The sequence below is a fragment of the Vicia villosa genome, linkage group LG7 (assembly GCF_029867415.1).
Source record: "Vicia villosa cultivar HV-30 ecotype Madison, WI linkage group LG7, Vvil1.0, whole genome shotgun sequence".
Taxonomy (NCBI): Eukaryota; Viridiplantae; Streptophyta; class Magnoliopsida; order Fabales; family Fabaceae; genus Vicia; species Vicia villosa.
Genome location: NC_081186.1, coordinates 46,369,689 through 46,393,613, shown reverse-complemented (window position 1 = coordinate 46,393,613; position 23,925 = coordinate 46,369,689). Strand labels below are relative to the sequence as shown.

General features: G+C 41.4%; 1 protein-coding gene across 1 annotated transcript; it reads right to left on the bottom strand.

Moving 5' to 3' along the window:
* Positions 1-13,375: 13,375 nt before the first annotated feature.
* On the bottom strand, positions 13,376-15,184 carry LOC131618976 (uncharacterized). Its single transcript, XM_058890122.1, has 2 exons — positions 13,940-15,184; positions 13,376-13,834 (listed from the first exon to the last, which is right to left on the bottom strand). Exons 1-2 carry the CDS (start codon positions 15,182-15,184, stop codon positions 13,376-13,378), a joined length of 1,704 nt encoding a protein of 567 aa, XP_058746105.1.
* Positions 15,185-23,925: the final 8,741 nt, after the last annotated feature.

Genomic DNA, 23,925 nt, shown 5'->3' with positions numbered 1-23,925 from the left:
TTGAAGGGCATTATTCCCGGTGAAACTCTTCAGATACCTATGTGACCTATGTCCATCTTCACTTCTTCTGTTTTCAAAAACCATTAACTGTTTATCATATATATATTCAACTGTTATCCACCAAATACTGTTGAGGCTCTGTACATACTTCTTCAAAGGCCTCCACTCCATCCAGGTTAGGCTTTACAAGCTTTCAATTTACAGTCTTTATTTAAATTACTGTCAAATATAGAACTGTGCATATATTAGTTTAGAACTACGTTTGAGTGTAAACCCTAGGACAGTTAAACTATATATATATTATAGGAATATGACCTAGGATTGAGAATGTCTTCCCGGTGAAAGCTCTTTCCTAATTAGAGATCTGTAGTTCAAACCCCCAAGATGAATTATTCCCGGTGAAACATCTTGGCAAAAACCTTAGAATCCAAAAAAATAGGACACATCCACCCAAAGAGGAATTATTCCCGGTGAAACCTCTTACCCATTTGCTTAAAGCCAAAATAAGTTCAAAACCACATAGCTTTCTCTTGTGCTATAACAAGGACCCTCGATGACCCTCGATTAGCCTCCTCTTGGGCTTTGTACAAGGACCCACATGCTTCTTAAAAGCATTTCCAGCTTCCTCTTGAGCTTGTATACAAGGACCCATCTGGTTTCTTATAAACATAGGAACAGGTCTTTAGTCACCTTTTAACATACCCTGGTGAGTTTCTTCCAATTTAAACCAGACCTTAAACAAGTTAAGTTTGTCTCAATTTTACATTGAGTACACCTTTTGGAATGAGAGACATGGACAGTCTCTGTCACCCTTATCCTCATCAATCTTCCTTAGTAGAGTCTAGGATCCATGTTTGCTTATCCTCAGTCAGTGTCAGCCTTCATCTTGGGCTTTAAACAAGAAGTCTCCATTAGATAATCTTTCTGCCATTCATTCGTTCATCTTAATAAAAACCCCTGGAAAGGGTTAGCCTCCACACATTCTTTCATTTTCAACAAAACCCCTGGAAAGGGTTAGCCTCCAAAATCACTTCTTTAAAAAACAAAGATTCATTTCTCTTAGGAGATAATTTCCCCAAAAGAGTCAAAACCCCTGGAAAGGGTCAGCCTCCAAAAACATGACAAAAATCAGTCTTTTAACAGACAATTTCTACCAGCTGAGTCAAAACCCCTGGAAAGGGTTAGCTTCCAAAAAATCAGTCTTTTAGTAAATAAATCCTTCAATAGAGTCAAAATCCAACAAAAACAGTTAGCCTCAACCTTGGGCTTCATACAAGGCACCAAAACAATAAAACTCCCCTGTTAATAGTCAGCCTCAACCTTGGGCATTGTGCAAGGCAGATAATAGAGTCTCCCCAGTGAGTCCTTCATCATTCAGGTAGCCACAACCTTGGGCTTTGTACAAGGCAGATAAACCATACTTCATGTGTCAAAGATTCCTAACATCTAGGATCTTTTCCCTATTAGAGTCATCCATACTCAGTTTATTTAAGAGTCCGCCACAACCTTTGGCTTTGTACAAGGCAGAAAATAATGTTTTCCCTAGCTAGAGTCAGCCTCAATTCTGGGCTTTGTACAGAACACCAAATAAAATCCATCCAAATAAACACTCCCCAAGTAGAGTCAGCCTCAATTCTGGGCTTTGTACAGAACATAAAAATCCTTGTAAATTAATCCCCAGTGGAGTTTTCTCCCAGAGTCATAATAATAATCAATCAATTAAAAAGCCTCAAGCTTGGGCCTCATACAAGCCAGTTAAAAATCAAATCTTTTATACAGTAGATAGACATAGCTTATCTCTATAGAGAGATCTTTCCTCTATCTCACCATATTCAAACAAACAAACATTACATTTCATTTTAATCAAGTCTCCCATTTAGGATTTTGAAAGGCATGAGCTGGCAGTAAAACCCAGACATGTGGTAACTTTCCCTAATTTGGATGAGCATCTTTCTTTCATTTAAGAGGCATTTGACTGGTATACTTGCACATACACAAGTAAGGTCCCCCTCTTGAATGAAATGAATTCAGTTATTCTGTCACTCTTTTAATGTTTGTGGTGGAATAGTAGAAATACCTCTCTATAAAGATGACTTCATGTCTCTTTACCGTAAACAGAGATTTAATTCAAGCTTCAACCTTGAGCTTCAAGCAAGGCACCCAAAAATAATTAATAATTAATTAGTTCCCCGAACTACATTAAGCTCTGACTTCCATTAGGGATATGTAGGCATGAGGTTCACAGGGAATCTCAGCGAGCTAATAAAATACCAAAAATAGTCAGTCAGTCTGTCTGTCTTTCTTTTATTCAATTCAATTCCTTCTCCTAATACAAAGGAGAAACTTTCCCAATAATCATTAGCAGCTCAAACACATTTAGACACAGAGAAGGTTCCTGTAGAGTACTACAGATATGTAGGGTGTTTAAACACTTCCCTATGTATAACCGACCTCCCGGACTCCAGAATTTCTAGTCTAGGTGAAATCCCCACACTTAGCAAACTCTTAGGGTTTAGTTGAGATCTTTTTTTCCCTTTCCTACTCGTAGGACAATAAGAAAGTTTGTGTGATATCGTAGGAAGAACTGAAATAAAACTCCTCCCACCACGGGCGCATTCTCCTTCCAAATTTCGCGTGAAGGGTCTAGCGTGCCGTCCTCCCAAGTGAAACGGGGAGGTAAAAAAAACGACAACCACAGCTCGGCAATAAGATGACAGTAACCACGGGGGATTACGGGGATATTGATGCTGACGAAGCACAAGAGTTACATTGATCCCTCAGGCCAAAGGCGGGGTGTAACTCTTCAAGAGTGGCAATCGTTCGAATTGCCGCACACCAAGTATGGTTATTCAAATGATTGAAAAATGAGATGGGTTGAATGCCCACCCTCATTCGCACTCTAATTTGCACGCAGCACACGGGAAATAACCATCACAAGACTAGAGACGACTAGACTCGACGAGAAGATGATAGTAACCACTGGGGATTACGAGAATATGGATGCTTACGAAGCATAAGAATTACATTAATCCCTCAGGCCAAAAAGCGGAGTGTAACTCTTCAAGAGTGGCAATCGTTCGAATCGCCACACACATAGTATGATTATTCAAACGATTGAAAAATGAAATGGGTTGAATGCCCACCCTCATTCGCACTCTAATCTTCGCGCGGCACACGGGAAATAACCTCGGAGACAACGATTATGACGAAGAAAGACATTGCATCCGATCCAAATTGGGGAGAGAAGGTAAGATTTCTTTTTGGGGATTGAGAAAACCAAGTATCGGCACCGTGGATGGAGGAGATTTGTAATGGAGTAGCAGATATCAATCGAAATTTGTAAGGACATTTCTCCAGTGGGGAAGTAACATCGTCTTGATTGAGGGATGATTTGTATTATCTGGCTTATGCTTTGTATGCATATTTGACTTTTTCTATGGCGTAATGTTCCGCTTTTGACGGATATGCTACGCTTTTGAGGATGCAATGTTATATGCAATGGAAACTATATGCAGAGTGCCAAATAAAGGCATCGGTGTGACAGGGGAGCAAGATCATTGGGGTCTGTTGCTTGTTGTCTTGAAATGCCGATATGAGTTAACATTAGAACCCTATAGTACCAAAGATTATTGGAAACTGTGCTGAGGGTTAGAGTATGGCTTTATTAAGGAGGAGGCAACTTCGCTCGACTTTCCTTACTTCCTGAATTGCTTGGGGATGGTGAGTTTTGAGAGACTCTTCTTTGTCAGCCATATGGAAGAGGGACATGGATCTTCTCAGGTGCCCCATGTTTACCAGTGTTGGTGAATTACACGTTTGAACTTTCACGCGGGCGGATGATGATGATCTTTGTGACATAGCATAAGCCAAGATGACGGCTAGAATCTGCAACCTGCACAGAAAAACAGCGTTTGGATGCAAATGGTGCCCCTTAGAGCACTTTTATGCTTATGTAACATCATGTTTCGTTTTTATTCAAGATTATTATCCCCCATGCTTTCAATGCAATGTTTAATAACGAATTAAATCACACCTCACATGCGAAAAATGAAAAGTAGGAAGGAAAGCTTTTTATCAAAAGATCACTTTATTGATGGAATGCCTATGAATAGGCTTCTGTACAAGGAAGCAACTCCTAAATGAGGTAGTTGCGAAAAAGAAAATAAAATGCAAAGAGCAAAATAGCAAAGAGAAATGCTCGACTTTCCATTAAAACTGGTATTGCTACAGTTCCCATATCCTCGATCTTCTCAATGCTTTGCTTCAGAAGCGTAATGGTTGGATCGATCTGTCCGCTTTGCCAAGGGTGCATAGAGATCTTCGTGAAGGAAATTCAGACTGCAGCCTCTCGCTTTAGATCCCTAACTTTTGCCTGGACCGCCCTTTCGGGTTTTCAATCCAGCGGGATACCCCTTTTTGCCTAAGTCGCCCTTTCAGGTTTTCAACTTAGCGGGTTATACTCTTTTGTTTTATCCCTAATTTTTTCCCAAACCCTTTTGGTTTGCCGGGATGCCCTTATTTTTGCCTAGGTACGTCGACCTAGCGGGTCTCTTATGTGTAGTATTTTTTGACTGAGTCTGAATTGACTAGAAGCGGAACGTCTTCCCCATCCATCTTTGTCAAGATTAAAGCACCACCTGAAAATGCTTTCTTCACAATGTATGGTCCCTCATAGTTGGGAGTCCATTTACCCCTTGGATCGGTGTGAATTGGCAAAATCTTCCTTACAACCAGGTCGCATGTATGGAACTCTCGAGGCCGAATTTTCTTGTCATACGCTTTCTTGATCCTCTTTTGGTACAACTGGCCATGGCAGATGGCGGATAAGCGTTTCTCCTCAATTAGATTGAGATGGTCAAGCCTCGTTTGAACCCATTCTGTTTCATCGAGTTTGGCATCCATCAAGACCCTCAACGAAGGAATCTCCACTTCGACAGGAAGTACGGCCTCCATACCGTAGACAAGAGAGAAGGGAGTTGCCCCAGTTGAAGTACGAACCGAGGTTCTATAGCCATGCAAAGCATACGGTAACATTTCATGCCAGTCTTTATACGTTCTAACCATCTTCTGGACGATCTTCTTTATATTCTTGTTAGCAGCTTCGACTGCGCCATTCATCTTTGGCCGATAGGGTGATGAATTGTGATGTTCAATCTTGAACTCTTCGCACAACTCTGCCATCATCTTGTTATTAAGATTAGACCCGTTATCAGTGATGATCTTGTTCGGAACCCCATATCGGCATATGATTTCTTTCTTGATGAAGCGAGTAACGACTTGCTTGGTTACGTTCTTGTAAGAAGCAGCTTCAACCCATTTGGTGAAGTAGTCGATAGCAACAAGAATAAATTTGTGTCCATTTGAAGCTTGTGGCTCAATTCGTCCAATCATGTCTATACCCCACATAGCAAAGGGCCAAGGCGACGTCAGGACATTCAGAGGAGTTGGAGGAACATGAATTCTGTCAGCATACACTTGGCATTTGTGACATTTCTTCACATACACATAACAATCACTTTCAATTGTCATCCAGTAATATCCTGCTCGCAAGATATTTTTGGCCATAGAGTGCCCACTGGAATGGGTTCCAAAAGATCCTTCATGAATTTCCCGCATGATCAATTCTGCTTCGTGTCTATCCACGCATCTGAGCAAAACTGAATCATAGTTTCTTTTGTACAGGACGTCTCCTGACAAGAAGAATTTGGATGCTAACCTTCGAAGCGTTCGCTTATCCCCAATTGTAGCATCTTCGGGATACTCTTGTTTCTCAACATACCTTTTGATGTCATAATACCATGGCTTTTCGTCATACACCCCTTCAGTAGTGAGACAATGAGCAGGAAATACATGTGCAGGTTCTTTGTAACGGAGGATCCTTATGCCTGGTACTTCTTTAGGGGAGCTAACTCTGAACATAGCTGCCAAAGTAGCCAAAGCATCTGCCAATTGATTCTCCTCTCGTGGGATGTGATCAAAAGTGATTTCCTCAAAAGCGGGCAACAACTCCAAGATATAGTCCCTATAAGGAACTAAATTGGGGTGTCGTGTCTCCCAATCACCTCTTACTTGATGTATGACCAAGGCAGAATCCCCATAAACCTCAAGGATCTTGATCCTCATATCAATGGCTGCTTCGAGGCCCATTATGCAAGCTTCGTACTCTGCGACATTGTTTGTGCAATCAAAGCATATTCTAGCTGTCAAAGGGATGTGAGTTTGACGAGGAGAAGTCAAAACTGCCCCAATACCATGGCCCATAGCATTTGATGCACCATCGAACGTGAGAGTCCATCGCTCTCCTGGTTCGGGTCCTTCATTATCATCTAGTTTCATGATATCTTCATCAGGGAAGTCAAACTTCATTGACTGATACTCTTCTAATGGCTGATGAGCAAGATGATCTGCAAGGACACTCCCTTTGATGGCCTTCTGTGTGACATATTGGATATCATATTCTGATAAAAGCATTTGCCACCGGGCTAGTCTTCCTGTAAGAGCTGGTTTTTCAAAGATGTACTTTATCGGGTCCGTTTTGGAGATCAATAGGGTGGTGTGAGTCAACATGTACTGCCTTAGTCGGCGAGCAACCCATACCAAAGCACAGCAAGTTTTCTCGAGTAGTGAGTAACGGGATTCACAATCGGTAAACTTTTTGCTCAGGTAATAAATGGCGCACTCTTTTCGACCAGACTAGTCATGCTGGCCCAGCACACACCCCATAGATCCTTCAAGCACAGTTAAGTACATAAGAAGCGGTCTTCCAGGAACCGGAGGCATGAGGATTGGTGGCTCTTGGAGATACTGTTTGATCTTTTCGAAGGCTTTTTGACAATGATCATCCCAACGGATATCTTGATTCTTGCGCAACAACTTAAAGATGGGTTCACAAGTGTCAGTGAGATGAGAAATGAACCTGGCTATATAATTCAATCTCCCAAGGAACCCTCGAACTTCTTTTTCATTCTTCGGTGCTGGCATATTCTGTATCGCTCTTACTTTATCAGGGTCGACCTCAATCCCTCGTTGACTCACAATGAATCCAAGTAGCTTTCCCGATCGCACTCCAAAAGTGCACTTGTTTGGATTAAGCCTCAACTTGAATTTTCGCAAACGAGCAAACAATTTCTCAAGATATACCAAATGTTCCTCCTCAGTTTGGGATTTTGCAATCATATCATCGACGTACACCTCAATCTCTTTATGGATCATGTCATGGAAGAGAGTCACCATTGCTCGTTGATATGTTGCACCAGCATTCTTAAGACCAAAAGGCATCACCTTATAACAATACGTACCCCACGGAATGGTAAAAGTAGTCTTGGTCATATCTTCAGGAGCCATCTTTATTTGATTATAGCCAGAAAAACCATCCATGAAGGAGAACACCGAATACTGAGCAGTGTTGTCGACTAGCACATCAATATGAGGGAGAGGAAAATCATCCTTCGGACTTTCCCTATTCAGATCTCGGTAGTCGACACACATGCGTACCTTTCCGTCCTTCTTAGGAACAGGTACGATGTTTGCAATCTAAGGAGGATATTCACATACAGATAAGAAACCAGCCTTCAACTGTTTTTAAACTTCCTCCTTGATTTTCAAAGCCATATCAGGTCGAGTTCTTCGTGGTTTTTGCTTTACAGGTGGACATTCTGGTTTGAGCGGTAGCCTGTGCATAACTATATCCGTGTCTAAACCAGGCATGTCTTCATATGACCAGGCGAAGATGTCAACATACTCTTGGAGCATCTCAATCAACCTTCTTTTTATATCACTTTGCAAAGCGGCCCCTATCTTGACTTCTCTCTTTGCTTCTTCTGTACCGAGGTTGATGATTTCTATGGCTTCTTGATGTGGCTGAATAGATTTCTCTTCTTGTCTCAAAAGTCTTGCCAATTCCTCAGGGACTTCACAATCTTCCCCACTATCCTCATCAGCTTGGTCAATCGGATTCTCAAGGATATTAGGACGTGGAACTGTAACATTATCATTTTTGATGGAATTCGAGCCGGATCTGCACGATGGATGATTTATGCCTTAGAATGCAACACGTAAAGGAAAAGAAAAAGAAAAAGCTTTGCCATTTTTGAAAAAAGTTTTTAAAGCAAAAATGAAAGAAATGGAACAATAATTGCATGCAAAAATATGATTTTCATTCAACATTAAACAATTTGAAACACATGGGGGGCCCTTCTTTATACATGAGATCAAAATGCTTAGGGCGAAGCATATGATTTATCGAAACAAGAAAATTACATCTCCATAAAAGTGACTTTGGGGATGTCCAAGATGGTCCAGTTGTTGAGTTCCTGGTCAGGTGCCGCATGGCAAATGAATCTGGAGAGATCTTCTTCATCATCATCATCCACGGCGAGAACTTGACTTCCAGAACTGGTGCTTGCACTGACGAACACTTGAGAAATGGGGGGAATCACCTTTCTTCCAAGAATTATACTGAGCTGAGTAGAAGAAGATGGTTGATACCCAAGGCCATACTTGTCTCGCTTCTCATGAACATCAATCAGCTTGCCCCAGGCACTATGGGGAGTACCAGCTTCTAAGAAGGCCTTAGCATCATTTAAAGACGAGAGGGGTGCTCCGAGTTCCTTCTTATCCTCAATCACGGGGAGTTTATCAACCGACACAATCTCTAAGGCCTGAAAAGGTGTCTCTTGTATCTCTCCCTCCACTTCAACATAACGGTATGATGCCAGATTATTGACTATCAAATCCTCTTCACCAGTGATCACAACAATCTCGTCATTCACAACAAATTTCAAACACTGATGGAGGGTAGATGTCACAGCCCCAGCAGCATGGATCCAAGGACGACCCAAGAGGCAAGTGTATGAAGGACGTATATCCATAACATAGAAGGCAATATAAAACATGTGAGGGCCAATCAAGACAGGTAGATCAATTTCCCCTTCTACGAACCTTCTAGAACCATCAAACGCTCTAACACTCATGGTACAAGGCCTCATCATAACCCCATCCATACTCAGCTTGAATAAAGTAGTCTTTGGCATCACGTTAAGAGAAGAGCCCGTATCAATTAGAACTCGAGACAGCACAGCATCCAGACACTTGACGGAGATATGCAACGCTTTGTTGTGTGCTCTACCCTCAGGTGGGAGTTCATCATCAGAAAAACCCAAACAATTACCAGCAGCAATATTGGTCACAACCCCTTCAAACTGAGGCACAGTAATGTCTTGAGTCACGTGAACGGAAGCTAGAACTTTCATTAGAGCCTCACGGTGAGCTTCTGAGTGCACCAAAAGGGACAAGATAGAAATCTTAGCTTGAGTTTGGTCAAGTTGATCAATCACTTTGTAATCACTTTTCTTAATGATCCTCAAGAGTTGCTCGGCATCTGATCGGAAAAATAGCAAGTGTACTATTTTTGCCTCTGTAGTAATAATAGGGAAAATTCCCCGAATGTCGATCTCAAGGACTGCGTAGGAAATACAGATTCGTAAAATATGATTCAATTGAACAAAAACTAATGTTTTGGTTTTGGGGGATTTAATCCTTGCAAAGAAAAATAATGAGAAAAATAAATTGATTTTTGTTATCAAATATATGAGATGCTAGGGTGAGTGGTTGATTTGGCATGTAACACTTCAGAATTAAGATCTCTTCAACAAGTTCATAACATTCAGTTACCACATCCTTAGGGTGTTTCCTCCTAAGTCCTTAGTGAGAAAACCTTTGGTCTTCCAACCTAAATCCTAAGTCCTTAGGAACCTAAATTGAAACCAAGCTTTTATATAATCAGGATTATGTGGTAATTATAGGGTATCCCTAGTCCTAGGTGATATCTACTATAATCAAATTATGCACAAACCCTAACAACTACAGTCCTGTCTTTGTTAGCCATAGATTAATCCTTATTTGACCGATAAAGAAAACAAGAAGAACATTGCATAATTTAACTGAATAATATAAACCAATGTATTGACGAAATCACAAATTCATCGTTATTACAAAACCAAATCAGGACCACCCCCTAGCATTGGGGGGTTTAGCCTCTCATAATATTCAAGAAAGACATAGTAAAGAATTTAGACATTACAAAGATAATTGGGAACTTTGATCTTCAATGGTGTCCACCGTTGAATCTCTCCGTCTCCGAAACCCTTGATGAAGCTATCTTCTCTCTTCTGTGATTTTCTATCGTATGATTCAAAAGTCCAAAATAATTCTCTCAAACTCAACTAAATAGTCTAGGTACAAATCTCAGGCAAATGAAATGTCTAAAGTACCCTCAAGGTGGAGATTTAGTGAAAAAGCCCTAAAATTGGAAGTTTTCACGCTCACAGCAGCACTGGCCGTGCTTGGACGCACGGGCGCCCGTGCTGCTCTTTATTTTTATTTTTGCTCCCAGCCATCCTGTCACGGGCCGTGCGTGGAAGCACAGGCGGCCGTGCGTGGTCCCTGGATTTTGTATGGAGAGTGCCATTCTCCTGACACGGGCCGTGCGTGGAAGCACGGGCGGCCGTGTTAGACCCCAGAACCTTGAATTTTCATCTTTCTCTTGCCTCTCCTTCCTTCATAGTTGCTTTGACACTTAAGATGACTTGTTCAAACCTGAAATTCGTACACAACTAACCAAACGGCATAAAAAGCATCTAAATAACTTAAATTAAAACATAATGCAAAGTAAACATAAAAACAATCAAACATGAAATACTTAAACAAAAACAATAAAACATTGATCAAAGTGTTACTGAATCAACAAATTTAGACCGAATCCATGATAGAAATTAGGTAGAAATGGTGACCGATCATCATCTTGCGCATTACGTGTTACGGAAGGGTCGACAGCAACTTGCTTTCCTTTTGCTTGTGCATTAGCGTCCTTATTGGTCTCTTTAGGAAGCGGAGGAGGGGCAGCAAAGATCCGACCACTACGGGTAATGCCACTAGTGCCAGCAATATTTGTGATGCTCGAATTACCCACTGGAGGACAGTCATACTTCTTCCCTCGAATATACACAGCATTATAACTCTAAGGAACAGCCTTGGAATTACTCACAGGAGAGGGAACGAGAGATGAGGTTGAAGAGGTCAGAGGGGCATCTGGAACCTGAATAACCAACGGAGTTCTCGGAGCCTGAATGACCAAGGGAGTACTCGGAGCACGAATGACCAAAGGAGTACTCGGAGCACGAATGACCAAAGGGGTGCTTTAATTCTTTGACACCTCAGCAGGATAGTAAGGTATCTCTAGAGTAGCCACCTCTTCGTCAGAAACAACCCTTTCCACTCTAAGAACGCCTTCATCCATCAGCTTTTGAATCTCTTCTTTCAATTTAGCACATTCTTCCGGATTAGAAGAACATTCCAAACAGAAGTCGTGTAATTCACACAAAACCTTTTGTTGCATGAGATGTGCTTTGATTGTTGCAAGCGGCATCTTAACCTCATTAACATTAGTTACCATGATCTGGTCGTCACATAACTCAATGGCATTGGTCGTGCTAGCATGAGGAGGCATAGGATTATTCTGCACATTAGGACCAGTAGGAGCGAACGAGATAAGCTTGTCATCAAGGAGATCCTGAACTTTGTACTTCAATGCTCTACACCTTTCGATCGTATGGCCTGGAGCACCTGAATGAAATTCACATTGAGCATTAGCATCATATCCGGGAGGAAGAGGGTTAGGTGGAGGACCCATTTCGCGGAGTTGCACTAATTGACCAGCAAGCAATTGGGGGAGAAGCTGAGCATACGGCATTGGAACCGGATCTATACGCCTGTCAGGGTATCTTTGCCTTTGTGGACCTCTCTGACCTTGAGGCCTAGGATTCTGTTGGCGATTCTAAGGAGCGGCAGCTTGTTGTTGTGGCACGAAAGGCTGTTGAGGTGCCACCCAAGGTTGTGGAAGAGCAACAACATATGCCTGAGGGATATACGGACCAGGAACAGCATAAGGCATCGGATAATAAGGAGGTGGAACAGCAGAATATGCGGGAGCTCGGCCTTGGTCAACAGAAGCGGTGCTAGTCTCACCTTCCTTCTTCTTCACAAACCCAGAATACGGCTTCTTACCATTACCACCTGAGTTGCTAGGACTAGTAACACCTTGAATGGTGCCAGCTTTGACACAGTTCTCAACCCTCTCACCAATGATGACCACATCCGAAAAGGAAGGAGAAGTATTACTAACCATGTGCTGAAGATACGGCCCCTTCAGAGTTCCCATAAACAGATCAATCAACTCACGGTCCAAGAGAGGAGGTTGGACACGAGTAGCAAGCTCACGCCACCTCTGGGCGTATTCCTTAAAGGACTCTTCAGATTTCTGTGACATATTTTGCAGCTGTGCACGGCTAGGAGCCATAGCAGTATTGTAGTGGTATTGTTTTAAGAAGGCATCAACAAGTTCTCCCCAAGTACTGACATTAGACCTCTCAAGTTTCATATACCACTCCAACGGGGCTCCAGTGAGACTGTCCTGGAAAAAATGCATAAGCAGAGGTTCGTTCTCAGCGTGAGCGGCCATCTTACGGCAGTAGGAACGAATGTGAGTCTTTGGGCAGGTGACTCCCTTGTACTTATCAAAGTCTGGCACCTTGAACTTCGGGGGAATCACAATCCCAGGTACCAGGCATAGAGCAGCGGTGTTGAAACTCGAAGTTTTAGCAACCTCAACGGCCTTAAGGCGTTCTTCAAGAGCTTGGTACATCTTAGCAGTCTCGGTCAACTCAGCAGTAAGATCATGTTCAAGATCAATAACCTCATGGTGGTCATCCACTACTTTTGGTATCCCCTCAACAAGAATCTCTTTAGTCTTTACTCCCCCATCAGCAGAGTTGGTAGGAGTATCCTTGACCATCCCAGCGACGCTCCTTCTGAGCTCATCTTGTCCTTGGACAACGACATGGAGAGTCTCCATAAGTTGAGTCATTCTTTCTCCCATAACATCCATATCCCTACGGAGGGCAGCTTGATTCTGTTCAAATTGGTCCATGATTCTCTTCTCGTTGTTTCTGGTGCGGTAAGGATGTAAGAAAGTCAGCTTCGTCGTCGGGAAAGAAATTTGTGTTGGAAGGGACCCCAATTAGAATCTGATAAAAACCTGTACATGCAATATGATATGAGTGCATGGGTGCATGTGCGCATGTTTTATTATTTTCAAGACTTTTTAGCTTTGTCTCAAACCAACAACACAAGATAACGGAGAAGATAGTGGAGCATAACCAAGATAAGCACAACCAAGATAAGCAAACATAATTGATTAATTCTGCAACCAAGTTCTTGAAGTACAAAATATTCTGCTCCCATGAGCCAACAAATACAGTAATAGAAATAAGAACCCCATCCAACAAAACTGGTGGTGATTCTACAACAAAAGTCAAGACTAAGCAGGATCTCCCATGTCCAAATGACGAAGAGGGCTATCTCCAATGTTTTTATAGCTCCAGGTCTTCATTTCTTCAAAAAGCTTTTTGGTCTCAGCACGGGTTGGCCTCTTAATGTTTTCTTGAATCAGTAGGTCCTTTCTGAAATGCATGGTTTCCATGTAGCGGTTCTTCAACTCCCAACATCTGGCTTCCTCTTGAGCTTGGGTATTACCTTGACTTTTTTCTTCTACTTGACCCTTCAGCTTTCGGATTTCTTCATAGCACTTTTCTAAGGTTCCTTGGCGTTCCAACAAGAGTTTGTCTGCTTTCTTTCGACGAGCCCTTTCTGAATTGGCTTCTTTAGTCTGAATCTGGAGTCTTTCAGTCAAATCTGCCAACTGAGCCTCGTAATGTTCTTTCAGCTTCTTCTCTTGAGATTCAGTAGATTTAGGGTCTATAGTCACTCTTGGCCTTTTCTGAGAGGTACTTCCACTAGCATACAATTCTTCAAGCTCTATCTCTCTCATTTTCAACTTATGAAGAGCAGAAAGCTTCTCTTGCCTAGCAGTATTCATCTTGACTTGCATTGTTTCCACTTGTTCAGTCAACTTCCGATTCTGCTCAACAGTTCGATTATAACGAGGCATGGAGACAATGTTGGGTTGTTCACCAGCAGGAAGATATAAGGGATCCTTAGGAGGGAAAGGCATCCCTTGGGTGTTAGCAACAGTCTTGACCCATTCAGTATAGTCTTTATAAGTTGCACAGTCTCTCTGACCAAAATGCTTCTTATCTCTCCAACAAATACTTTTCCAGGCTTGCACAGCTTCTGCCATCTGTCCAATGTTGGTGGCCACATGATAGAAAATGTTCTCAGCTATCTCTGTTTGCTCAGGTGGACTGATAAAAGCATATCCAAATGTTCTTCTAGCTAGGACGGGGTTATAGTTGATTCCGCCCCTAAGACCCATGAGAGGTACGTTTTTGAACTTTCCGCAACTCATAATAACTTCCATGTCATCTAAAGCGCTATTGTACCAGACAATATCTTTAGCCCTCAGCCCCATAATCCTCTCGGCCCACTTAGATGTGTGTCTATTATCAATGAAGGCACCACGCTCAGGCAAATGCGACCTGAACCAACGATATAACAACGGGGCACAGAATCTAACCAAACCTCCCTTTTGACTATTCTTGTGATGGATGGAGTGATAAACGTCTCCCAAAAGTGTAGGAACCGGATTCTGCAGAATGAATACATGAATGGCATTCATATCAACAAAGTCAGGCACGTTTGAGAACATCATGATACCATAGATACTTAGGGCCAGGATAGCCCTAAATGTGTCCCATTCTTTTGCTTCAGCAGCATCGCAACCCCTTTTAACCAAAAACTCCATACGAAAACCAAAGCATCCTCCTTTCTTGGTGAGATTTGCTTCCACGACCGACTTGCTCAAATAAAGAGCCTTAGAAATTTCAATGGACGTAGGGGCCTCCATGGTGCCATAGTACGGGACTTCTTCCTTTTTGACCGGAACACCGAGGAAAAGAGAATACTCCTCCAATGTGGGAACCAAGAGATAGTCGGGGAACGTGAAACAGCGCAGAGAAGGATTGTAGAACTGAAGTAGGGTATGAACTCCCTCTTGCTCATACTTGGTGAATGGCATTTTGAGAAGGCTCAGAATATACCCATATTTCTCTCGGAACTTGGTCGACTCATCTGGCGTGATCTTCTTTGCTAAACACCCAAGAGAATCCAGATTCGGATTCGGGAATGTATAGGAGATGTTGCGACTACCAGTCTTCAATGGTGGAGCCATGTGTTGGTCGGAGACAAAGCCAAAAGTTCCTGAAAATAAATGAACATGCATGTTAAATGATATGGCGGAATGCATTTCATTGGGAGAATCCTAAAGCCTTTTCATTATTTCTTTTCTTTTCTTCTATTCTTTTCTTTCTTTTTTTTTTTTGCAAAAAGGTATATACATTATGCTCTTTTTTTTTTGGAAATAGATTTTAGGATTCTCCACAAATGAAGTGAGGTGGATGCAATAGCATGATGTGTCATGTGTGCAACGTGGTGAGAGACTGAATGTCCCTCGCAACTTTGGACATCTGGGTAACACTGAATGTAACAGGTTCAAAATTCCGGCTTCAGATTGCGAAATGGAAATCCGGGTGTGATGAAGGCTAGTATCCTGTCCCTCCCCAACTCATAGGTATGAATTCTAGACACGGACAGGTGGTCCCTAATGGTCACCAGGGTCTACAGTTCCCATGGGGTACAAAGTGTTTGAGGCAACACGCGTGCTAGACACAGTGTTCCATGAAAGAACCTCGCCCAGTTGTGGTACCCCATGTCAAACTCAGCCATAGCAAGCGCTACGGGAGTCAACATGAGCATCCACGCTAATCCTATGTGTCACTGGCCTGGGTAGTGGGCCTTTTACCTCAAAAACCCCCACCTGCAAAACAAAGCAGAAAAATATGTGGCCCCCACGGGGACCCATAATATAGTCCAGATGCATGATGTGCAAGCAGAAATAAACATGATATGCAAGCAGAAAATAAACATGCAAACATATATACAAGATATAGACATAAAAAACAAAACAAAGAAACACCCAATAAAAGAAACAAACAAAGGCTAGGATCGACTCGCTAGGCATGGACCCGCAATAGGTCTAGCAACATCCCCAACAGAGTCGCCAGCTGTCGCACGCTCGCGAAAAAGGAACAGAGTCGCCACTAATATATTTATCCCATAAGGGAAAGGAATACCAGGAAACCTAACAAAGGAAAGAACAGGGTCTTGCGACCAGAGAATCTAGGTATGGGAGTCGGTTACGCGAGGGGAAGGTATTAGCACCCCTCACGCCCATCGTACTCGATGGTATCCATCTATGTTTGTTTCTATCTAAAGGGTGTGATCTATGTTTATGTCTACATGCGAATGAATGCAAAAGAAATACGGAGAAAAGAAGGAATATTTACAAATGTGCTCGTTCAAGCCCCGCGACTTGATGCCTACGTATCCTTTTCAGGAATCAGAGCGCCGTAGTTCGGCTAAAGATTTTTTGTTTTTTTTTGTGTTTTTTAGTTGGGCGGAGTTAACGCTCGCGCTCTTGCATAAGGGACAGCCTAGGATGCAATAGAGCGGAGATAACAATGCCCTTAAGAAAGGAGGTGAGAGAGTGATTTTGAGTGTTTCGAGGAAATCCCTTAAGCAAGGGAAACTCGAGTTACTCTTTGGTTGGTGTTTTTTAGAAGTTGGGAACTTACGCCTGAATGGGACCCTTAAGCAAGGGAGATCCAAGCACTCGAACATTCCCTTAAGCAAGGGACGTTCAAGCTTCCATTCCCTTTTTAAGAATTTTCACTTTGGTTATTAGTGTTTTAAGTATTTTCTTTGTATTTTTTTAAAGGGGATTTTTATTCAAGTATTTTTAGATGTTTTAATGTTGTAAAAGAAAAAGAATGAAAGTGGGGGACTATCTTAACTTTAATCCTAATTGTTGTTGATTATTCTAATAGAAAAGAAAAAAAACAATCACAAAAGGAAAAGAACTAAAATCTAAACAATTTATGAAAGTACTTACACAAACAAAGCTTATTCATGTTTAAGAACTATTTTGAATTAACAAAGGAAACTATCTATTTTTGTCTTTATGAGTTTCCAAACAATCAAAACTAAGAGAAACATCAATTAAAAAAAATTAAAAGAAAATAATATTCCAAAAATCTAATTGGATGAAAAAGTATTTTGTTATTTTTATTTAAGGAAAAAAGTGAATTAATGTGCAAAAAGAATTAAAAGAAATCAACTATTTATGGTTTTTATTAGTGCAAAAAAGGGGGCGCACAGGTAATTTTAAAATGAACTAGGAATTGATCATAGTAAAAACATGGGCTTAAAGCAGGGGGTGGAAGTAGCAGGGGCGCTCAGGCCCGGTCCATGAAGAGAATGTGTGCACTAGCAACACAGGGGTGCAATCCGGAAATGTTATAGGCCCATAGTACGCGAGGCCCAACGCATTAAACCATCTTCTCATCTCTATTCTTTTATTTCTATTATATAACATGTGAAAATAAAATCTGCAGTGTGACATGAGGATGTTAGTAACAAAATCAATTGGTGCACTATACTCTAAGTGACTAAAGGACAAAAATAGCAAAAGACCAATCAGCATTCGCCATCACGAGATCTAATCATTGGAATACAACCAAAAATAACAATTGAATGGGAGGGGGAGCCAACGAAACCTTGCCACGTCTGCACCTGAGGGAAAAACAATCCAAACATGCCCAGCCGCCGGAGCCGTTCCCCGATCATCTTCTCCGGTGGCTCTCACGGCGGCGCTATACGGTTGTTTGTAGAAATCGACGAGGCTAGCATCAACTGACTCGGAATTTTGCGTAGGTCACGGATCTGGCCTCAGTTCCCATCGGTTCTTGCTCAATCTTTAAGACCGAGCCCGGATCTAAAACCATAACGTACAAGACCTATGCTAAAACTCAGAAAAACGTATCAATGGCTCCCCTATACACTCTAACGTGCACACTCATGGATTAATTCCGAGAAACTACATAGTCACCTTAACAGAGTCCAAAAGATAGAACAAACTTCATACAATGGATAGCAAGCATTCACTCCAAGCATCATCATAATAAACACATTAGCAAGATCATAGAGCACGCGTATGGATGCATGAGGAGTTTGTAAGAGCTTACTTGATGAAGTCTTACGCAGGATGATGAGGACAACTCCACGAGCTCCAACTATGCTTGATGATGATGCTGATGCGCAACAACAATGGTGACGATGCTTAGCCAGAGCTTGAGGGGAATCTCGAGGCTTAGATGAGGGAAGTGGTGGTTGCTACTTGAGGAAGATGACGACGCTGCAGTGGAGATGAGTTGAAGGTGCAGTTGGCTTATGGCGGTTACGGTGGCCGGAGAAATTAGTTATGGAGGCGGTTAGGCTAGTGAGAAGGTGGTTTGGGAGAGAGAAGAGAGAGAGAACCGAGAGAATGAAGATGAGATTGATGAGAGGGTGAAGAGAAAGAAAAATGAGAGAGGGTAGAGAAAGAATGAGAGTGTGTGTAGTGAGGAGTCCGTGTAATGATTACAGCATGCTTGTTTATATATTGCCAACCATTAGTTTGTGATTCACATTCCTTGAATGTGGGACTCTAGAGTGGTTTGCAGCAAGTTTCTTTTCATTTCTTCCATGTGGGACTTCTATGGTGTGATGTATGTGTTGTAGTGAAAGGCTTTACAATGCTTAATGAACAAGTATCCCCTATAGAGCAAAGTCTTAGGCAAGCTTTCAAGGTGCAGGGTATTTGCATGGCTATGTGTGGCAATGTGATGGTGTGTGGAATGGCTTTGTACACTATGCTGCAGCAACAATGGTAGTGACAAAATCATGTTCATGCCCCTACTTTGAGTGTTGATATCTCAAGCTATAAAGCACCAATCCTTCCAAACTCAAGTGCATCATGAAGAGGGCATGTGATTAGAGAACTTTGGTGTTTGAGAGTCATTGAGATGAGGTTTGTACATGGAGTGAGGGGCTTGCAAACATGCTGGTTCAAAACACTTGAGTGCCTGGGCGTGTGGCTTGAACTTGTGCACAGGCCTTGGCAGAAATGCAGTTGGGTAGAGGAGTGACTTTGTAGCCTTGCAACTTGCCCCCATGCATGTCCAAAATTGGTGATACTGGGCTCAATAGATAGAGGACATGGCAAAGAGTGACTTAGAATCAAGCTTGTTCAAGATAGTGACTTGTGGAGGAAGAAAGAGGCATTGACATTTGGCCCACCATGTGTTTGCTGAAATGCATGCGTGTGCCTTAAGAATCTGCCTCGGCTGCCTGCAAAGTTTGGCCAGTGTTGGGGCATCACTTTGAGGACTTGTATCTCACTCATTATTTATTCGATCGTTCCAATTCTTCTTTCAATGGATAGAGGAGATGGCAAGGAAGAGAATGATATCAAGTTTGCATTCATGGCACTTCTGTAGAGCTCTAAAAATGGCTGGAGATTTGGCATGCCATGTGTTTGTTAAAATGTCAGGTCATGACCTGACTTGTGACCTGGATTGTGACTTGGATAGAATGAGTTTTCAGCAACTTCCCAACACTTTAACTCTTCATACAAGCTTCATATGAAAAAGTGTCCAACTACAAAGTTGCTCTCCTCCATGAGAGGAACAACTTTGATGTTGGAAATTTTTCCAGAAAATGCCTTTTGCCACGTGTAATCTAGTGCTGAAGTGGACTGCTCACCAAGATTTTAAGGCACCAAAGATTTTCTAAGTGTTGAAAATTTGCCCTTTTGCTATTTTTGGCAACTTTTGTCAAACCTCCTGATTTTATCCATTCTTTGACTTTTCTTGACTGATTTTCCACCAAAAGTCAATATTTGAATAATTCTTCTGATTTTGACCCCAAAAGTCAACTGTTCTGATTTTTCCGACTATTGGTGAAATTCCCGATTAAATCTCCTCCAATCAAATCCAGTCAAACAAACACATCCACATAGTCAGTATGAGAAGCTTTTCACACATAGAAACCATTCTTGATTAAATGTTGACCAGAAGGTCAACTGGCTGACTTTGGTCAAGGAAACCTTGATTTAAAGAACCGAATGATTTGCAAGCCAGTATCCTTCAACCAATGCCTTGGATTGAGACTGAGAAAAACCTAGTCCAGGAGGACTTCCATGAACGTAGATCCACCTGATTACCTCAGATCCACACATCTGGTAGGAGATTCCTTGCCACAAAAGTTCTTTCCTGCTGGTCTTTGATTGATACCAATGATATGAATGCATGGGTGTGAGTTATGACCTAAGTGACGTATGTACATGAATGCAAAGCCTAAGCCAGTTAGAAGTTAACGGGTAGGACAAATTTGGGGTATGACAGTGTTCATTTTCTGGAGAGACTGGTGACAACTGTTTTGCTTTAAAAGAGCTTCTGAATCAACTTAAATAAAGATACGTTAGAGATAACAGAATCAGAGATTCTAATTGATTAGTATCAGAACTTCTTATGGCTTGCCTAGTCTTAACACATTTCAGAAGATACTCAAACAGAGATCTTCTCATCTTCTCATTCTGGGCACAAGTCCATACTGATATTCTTCAGAATGAACTTAAACCTATCTTTAGCAAGGGGTTTTGTAAAGATATCAGCCCATTGATGGTCTGTATCCACAAAGTTTAAAGATATAACACCCTTCTGAACATAGTCCCTTATGAAATGATGTTTAATCTCAATATGTTTAGCTTTTGAATGTAAGATAGGATTCTTTGATAAACATGTAGCAGAAGTATTATCACAGAAGATAGGAATGTTACTCTCATATATCTGATAATCTTCTAGCTGACTTCTCATCCAGAGCATTTGTGTGCTACAACCAGCAGCAGCAACATATTCTGCTTCTGTTGTTGAGAGGGCAATAGTAGCTTGCTTCTTGCTGTACCATGAGATCAAATGACTTCCAAGAAATTGACAACTTCCAAAAGTGCTCTTTCTTTCAATTCTATCTCCAGCATAGTCAGCATCAGAGAATCCTACTAAGTTGTATTCTTTGGATCTTCTGTAGACTAAACCAACATTAGTAGTACCTTTCAGATCCCTCAGAATTTTCTTAACAGCAGTTAAATGAGATTCTCTCGAATCTGATTGGAATCTAGCACACAAACAAACACTGAAGAGAATGTCAGGTCTAGAAGCAGTTAGGTATAGAAGAGATCCAATCATACCTCTGTACAACTTATGATTTACCTTCTTACTTACCTCATCCTTACCTAGGACACATGTTGGATGCATAGGAGTTTTGGCTTCTTTGCTTTCAGAAAGATTAGACTTCTTCAGAAGTTCTTTCACATACTCCGTTTGATGAACATAGGTTCCATCAGAAGTTTGGTTGATTTGAATCCCAAGGAAATACTTAAGTTCTCCCATCATGCTCATTTCAAATTCAGCCTGCATAGACTCAGCAAACTCCTTTCCAAGTGTAGCATTAGATGTTCCAAAGATGATATCATCAACATATATTTGACAGATTAAAATATCCTTTTTAAAGGTTTTACAAAAAAGAGTAGTGTCCACTTTTCCTCTAGTGAAACCATTTTCCAGAAGGAAAGAACTTAAACGTTCATACCAAGCTCTAGGAGCTTGCTTCAATCCGTATAATGATTTCTTTAATTTAAAAACATGATTTGGAGACTTGGAGTCTTCAAAACCAGGAGGTTGATGGACATAAACTTCTTCATCTATATAACCATTTAAGAAGGCACTCTTGACATCCATCTGATAAAGAGTGATGTTGTGTTCAGTGGCAAAAGAAATTAAAAGACGAATAGATTCTAACCTGGCCACTGGTGCAAAGGTTTCTGTGTAGTCAATTCCTTCTTGCTGACTATAGCCCTGAGCAACCAGTCTGGATTTGTTTCTTACCACTTCTCCCTTCTCGCTTAGCTTGTTTCTGAATACCCATTTAGTGCCGATGATGTTAAATCCTTTTGGTCTAGGAACCAAGTCCCATACATCATTCCTTGTAAACTGATTGAGTTCTTCTTGCATGGCAATTATCCAGTCTGGATCTTCTAGAGCTTGATCAACAGAAGTTGGCTCGATCAAAGAAACAAGACCTAATTGACAGTCTGCATTGTTCTTAAGGAATGCCCTTGTTCTGATGGGATCGTCTTTCTTTCCAAGGATCACATCTTCTGAATGAGCTGATGCAAGTCTGGGTGATCTTCTGACTGTTGGCTCTTCAGAAATCCTGAGATTCTCTAAAGATGCAACAACTTGATCTTCTGATCCATTGCTCCTGATACTTTCAGCTCCTGGGGCTTTGCTTCTTGGTTCTACTGCTTCTGATATGACAATATCTATATCTGCAAAATTCTCAAACTGCTTTGGTTTTTCAAGACCAAGCTTATCATCAAACCTGATATTGATTGATTCTTCTACAACCAATGTTTCAGTATTGTATACTCTGTAGCCTTTTGAGCGTTCAGAATATCCAAGAAGGAAACACTTTTGTGCTTTAGAATCAAACTTACCTAGATGATCTTTAGTATTCAGAATAAAACATACACATCCAAAAGGATGGAAATATGAAATGTTGGGCTTTCTGTTCTTCCACAATTCATAAGGAGTCTTATTTAGAATAGGTCTGATAGAGATTATATTCTGAATGTAACATGCAGTGTTTATTGCTTCTGCCCATAAATGCTTAGCCATATTGGTTTCATTGATCATGGTTCTGGCTATTTCTTGTAGAGTCCTATTCTTTCGCTCTACAACTCCATTTTGTTGTGGAGTTCTAGGACAAGAGAAATCATGGGCAATGCCATTTTCTTTGAAGAACTCCTCAAAGAATTTGTTCTCAAATTCACCACCATGATCACTTCTAACCTTTATGATTTTGCACTCTTTCTCAGATTGGATCTGAGTGCAGAATTCAAAGAACACTGAATGAGACTCATCCTTGTGTTTTAAGAACTTTACCCATGTCCAGCGGCTATAATCATCTACGATGACTAATCCATATTTCTTCCCTCTAACAGATGCTGTTTTGACTGGGCCAAACAGATCAATGTGCAAGAGTTCTAACGGCCTTGAGGTAGACACAACATTCTTAGACTTGAATGCAGGTTTGGAGAACTTGCCCTTCTGACATGCTTCACAAAGAGCATCTGATTTGTATTTCAGATTTGGGAGTCCTCTGACCAGATTTAGTTTGTTAATCTAAGAAATCTTTCTCAAACTAGCATGTCCTAATCTTCTGTGCCAGACCCATTGCTCCTCAGAAACAGACATAAGACAAGTCACCTTCTGCTTCTCAATATCAGAAAGATCAATCTTATAAATGTTGTTCTTTCTCTTGCCTGTAAATAGGATTGAGCCATCCTTCTAACTTACAGCCTTGCAAGACTTTTGATTGAAGATTATATCATAACCATTGTCACTTAATTGACTTATGGACAATAAGTTATGCGTTAATCCTTCTACAAGAAGTACATTAGTTATGGAAGGAGAGTTACCAAGACTTATGGTTCCAGAGCCAATGATTTTGCCCTTCTGATCTCCTCCAAACTTGACTTCTCCACCTGGTTTAAGCACCAGGTCTTGGAATGTAGACCTTCTTCCCGTCATGTGTCGCGAGCACCCAGAGTCCAAGTACCATGACATTTTGCTTCTTGTCCTCTTTGCAGCCAAGGATATCTGCAACAGAAATTATCTTCTCCTTAGGTACCCACAATTTCTGGGGTCCTTTCTTGTTAGTTCTCCTCAAGTTTTGATTGAACTTGGGTTTAGCATAATATTTAATAGGAGGAACATCATGATATTCTTTAGGTTTGTCAGCATGATATTTCTTAGGATGTGTCACATGCTTCTTGGTGTGAACAGTGTTAAAGCTCTGTGCATGTGAAGTGAGCCTAATATCATGTGCACGGCCATATTTGAACTGATCATACAATGGCTTGTATGTGATCTTCAGATCATCAATAGGTTCAAATTTATGTGAGGTATCACCCTC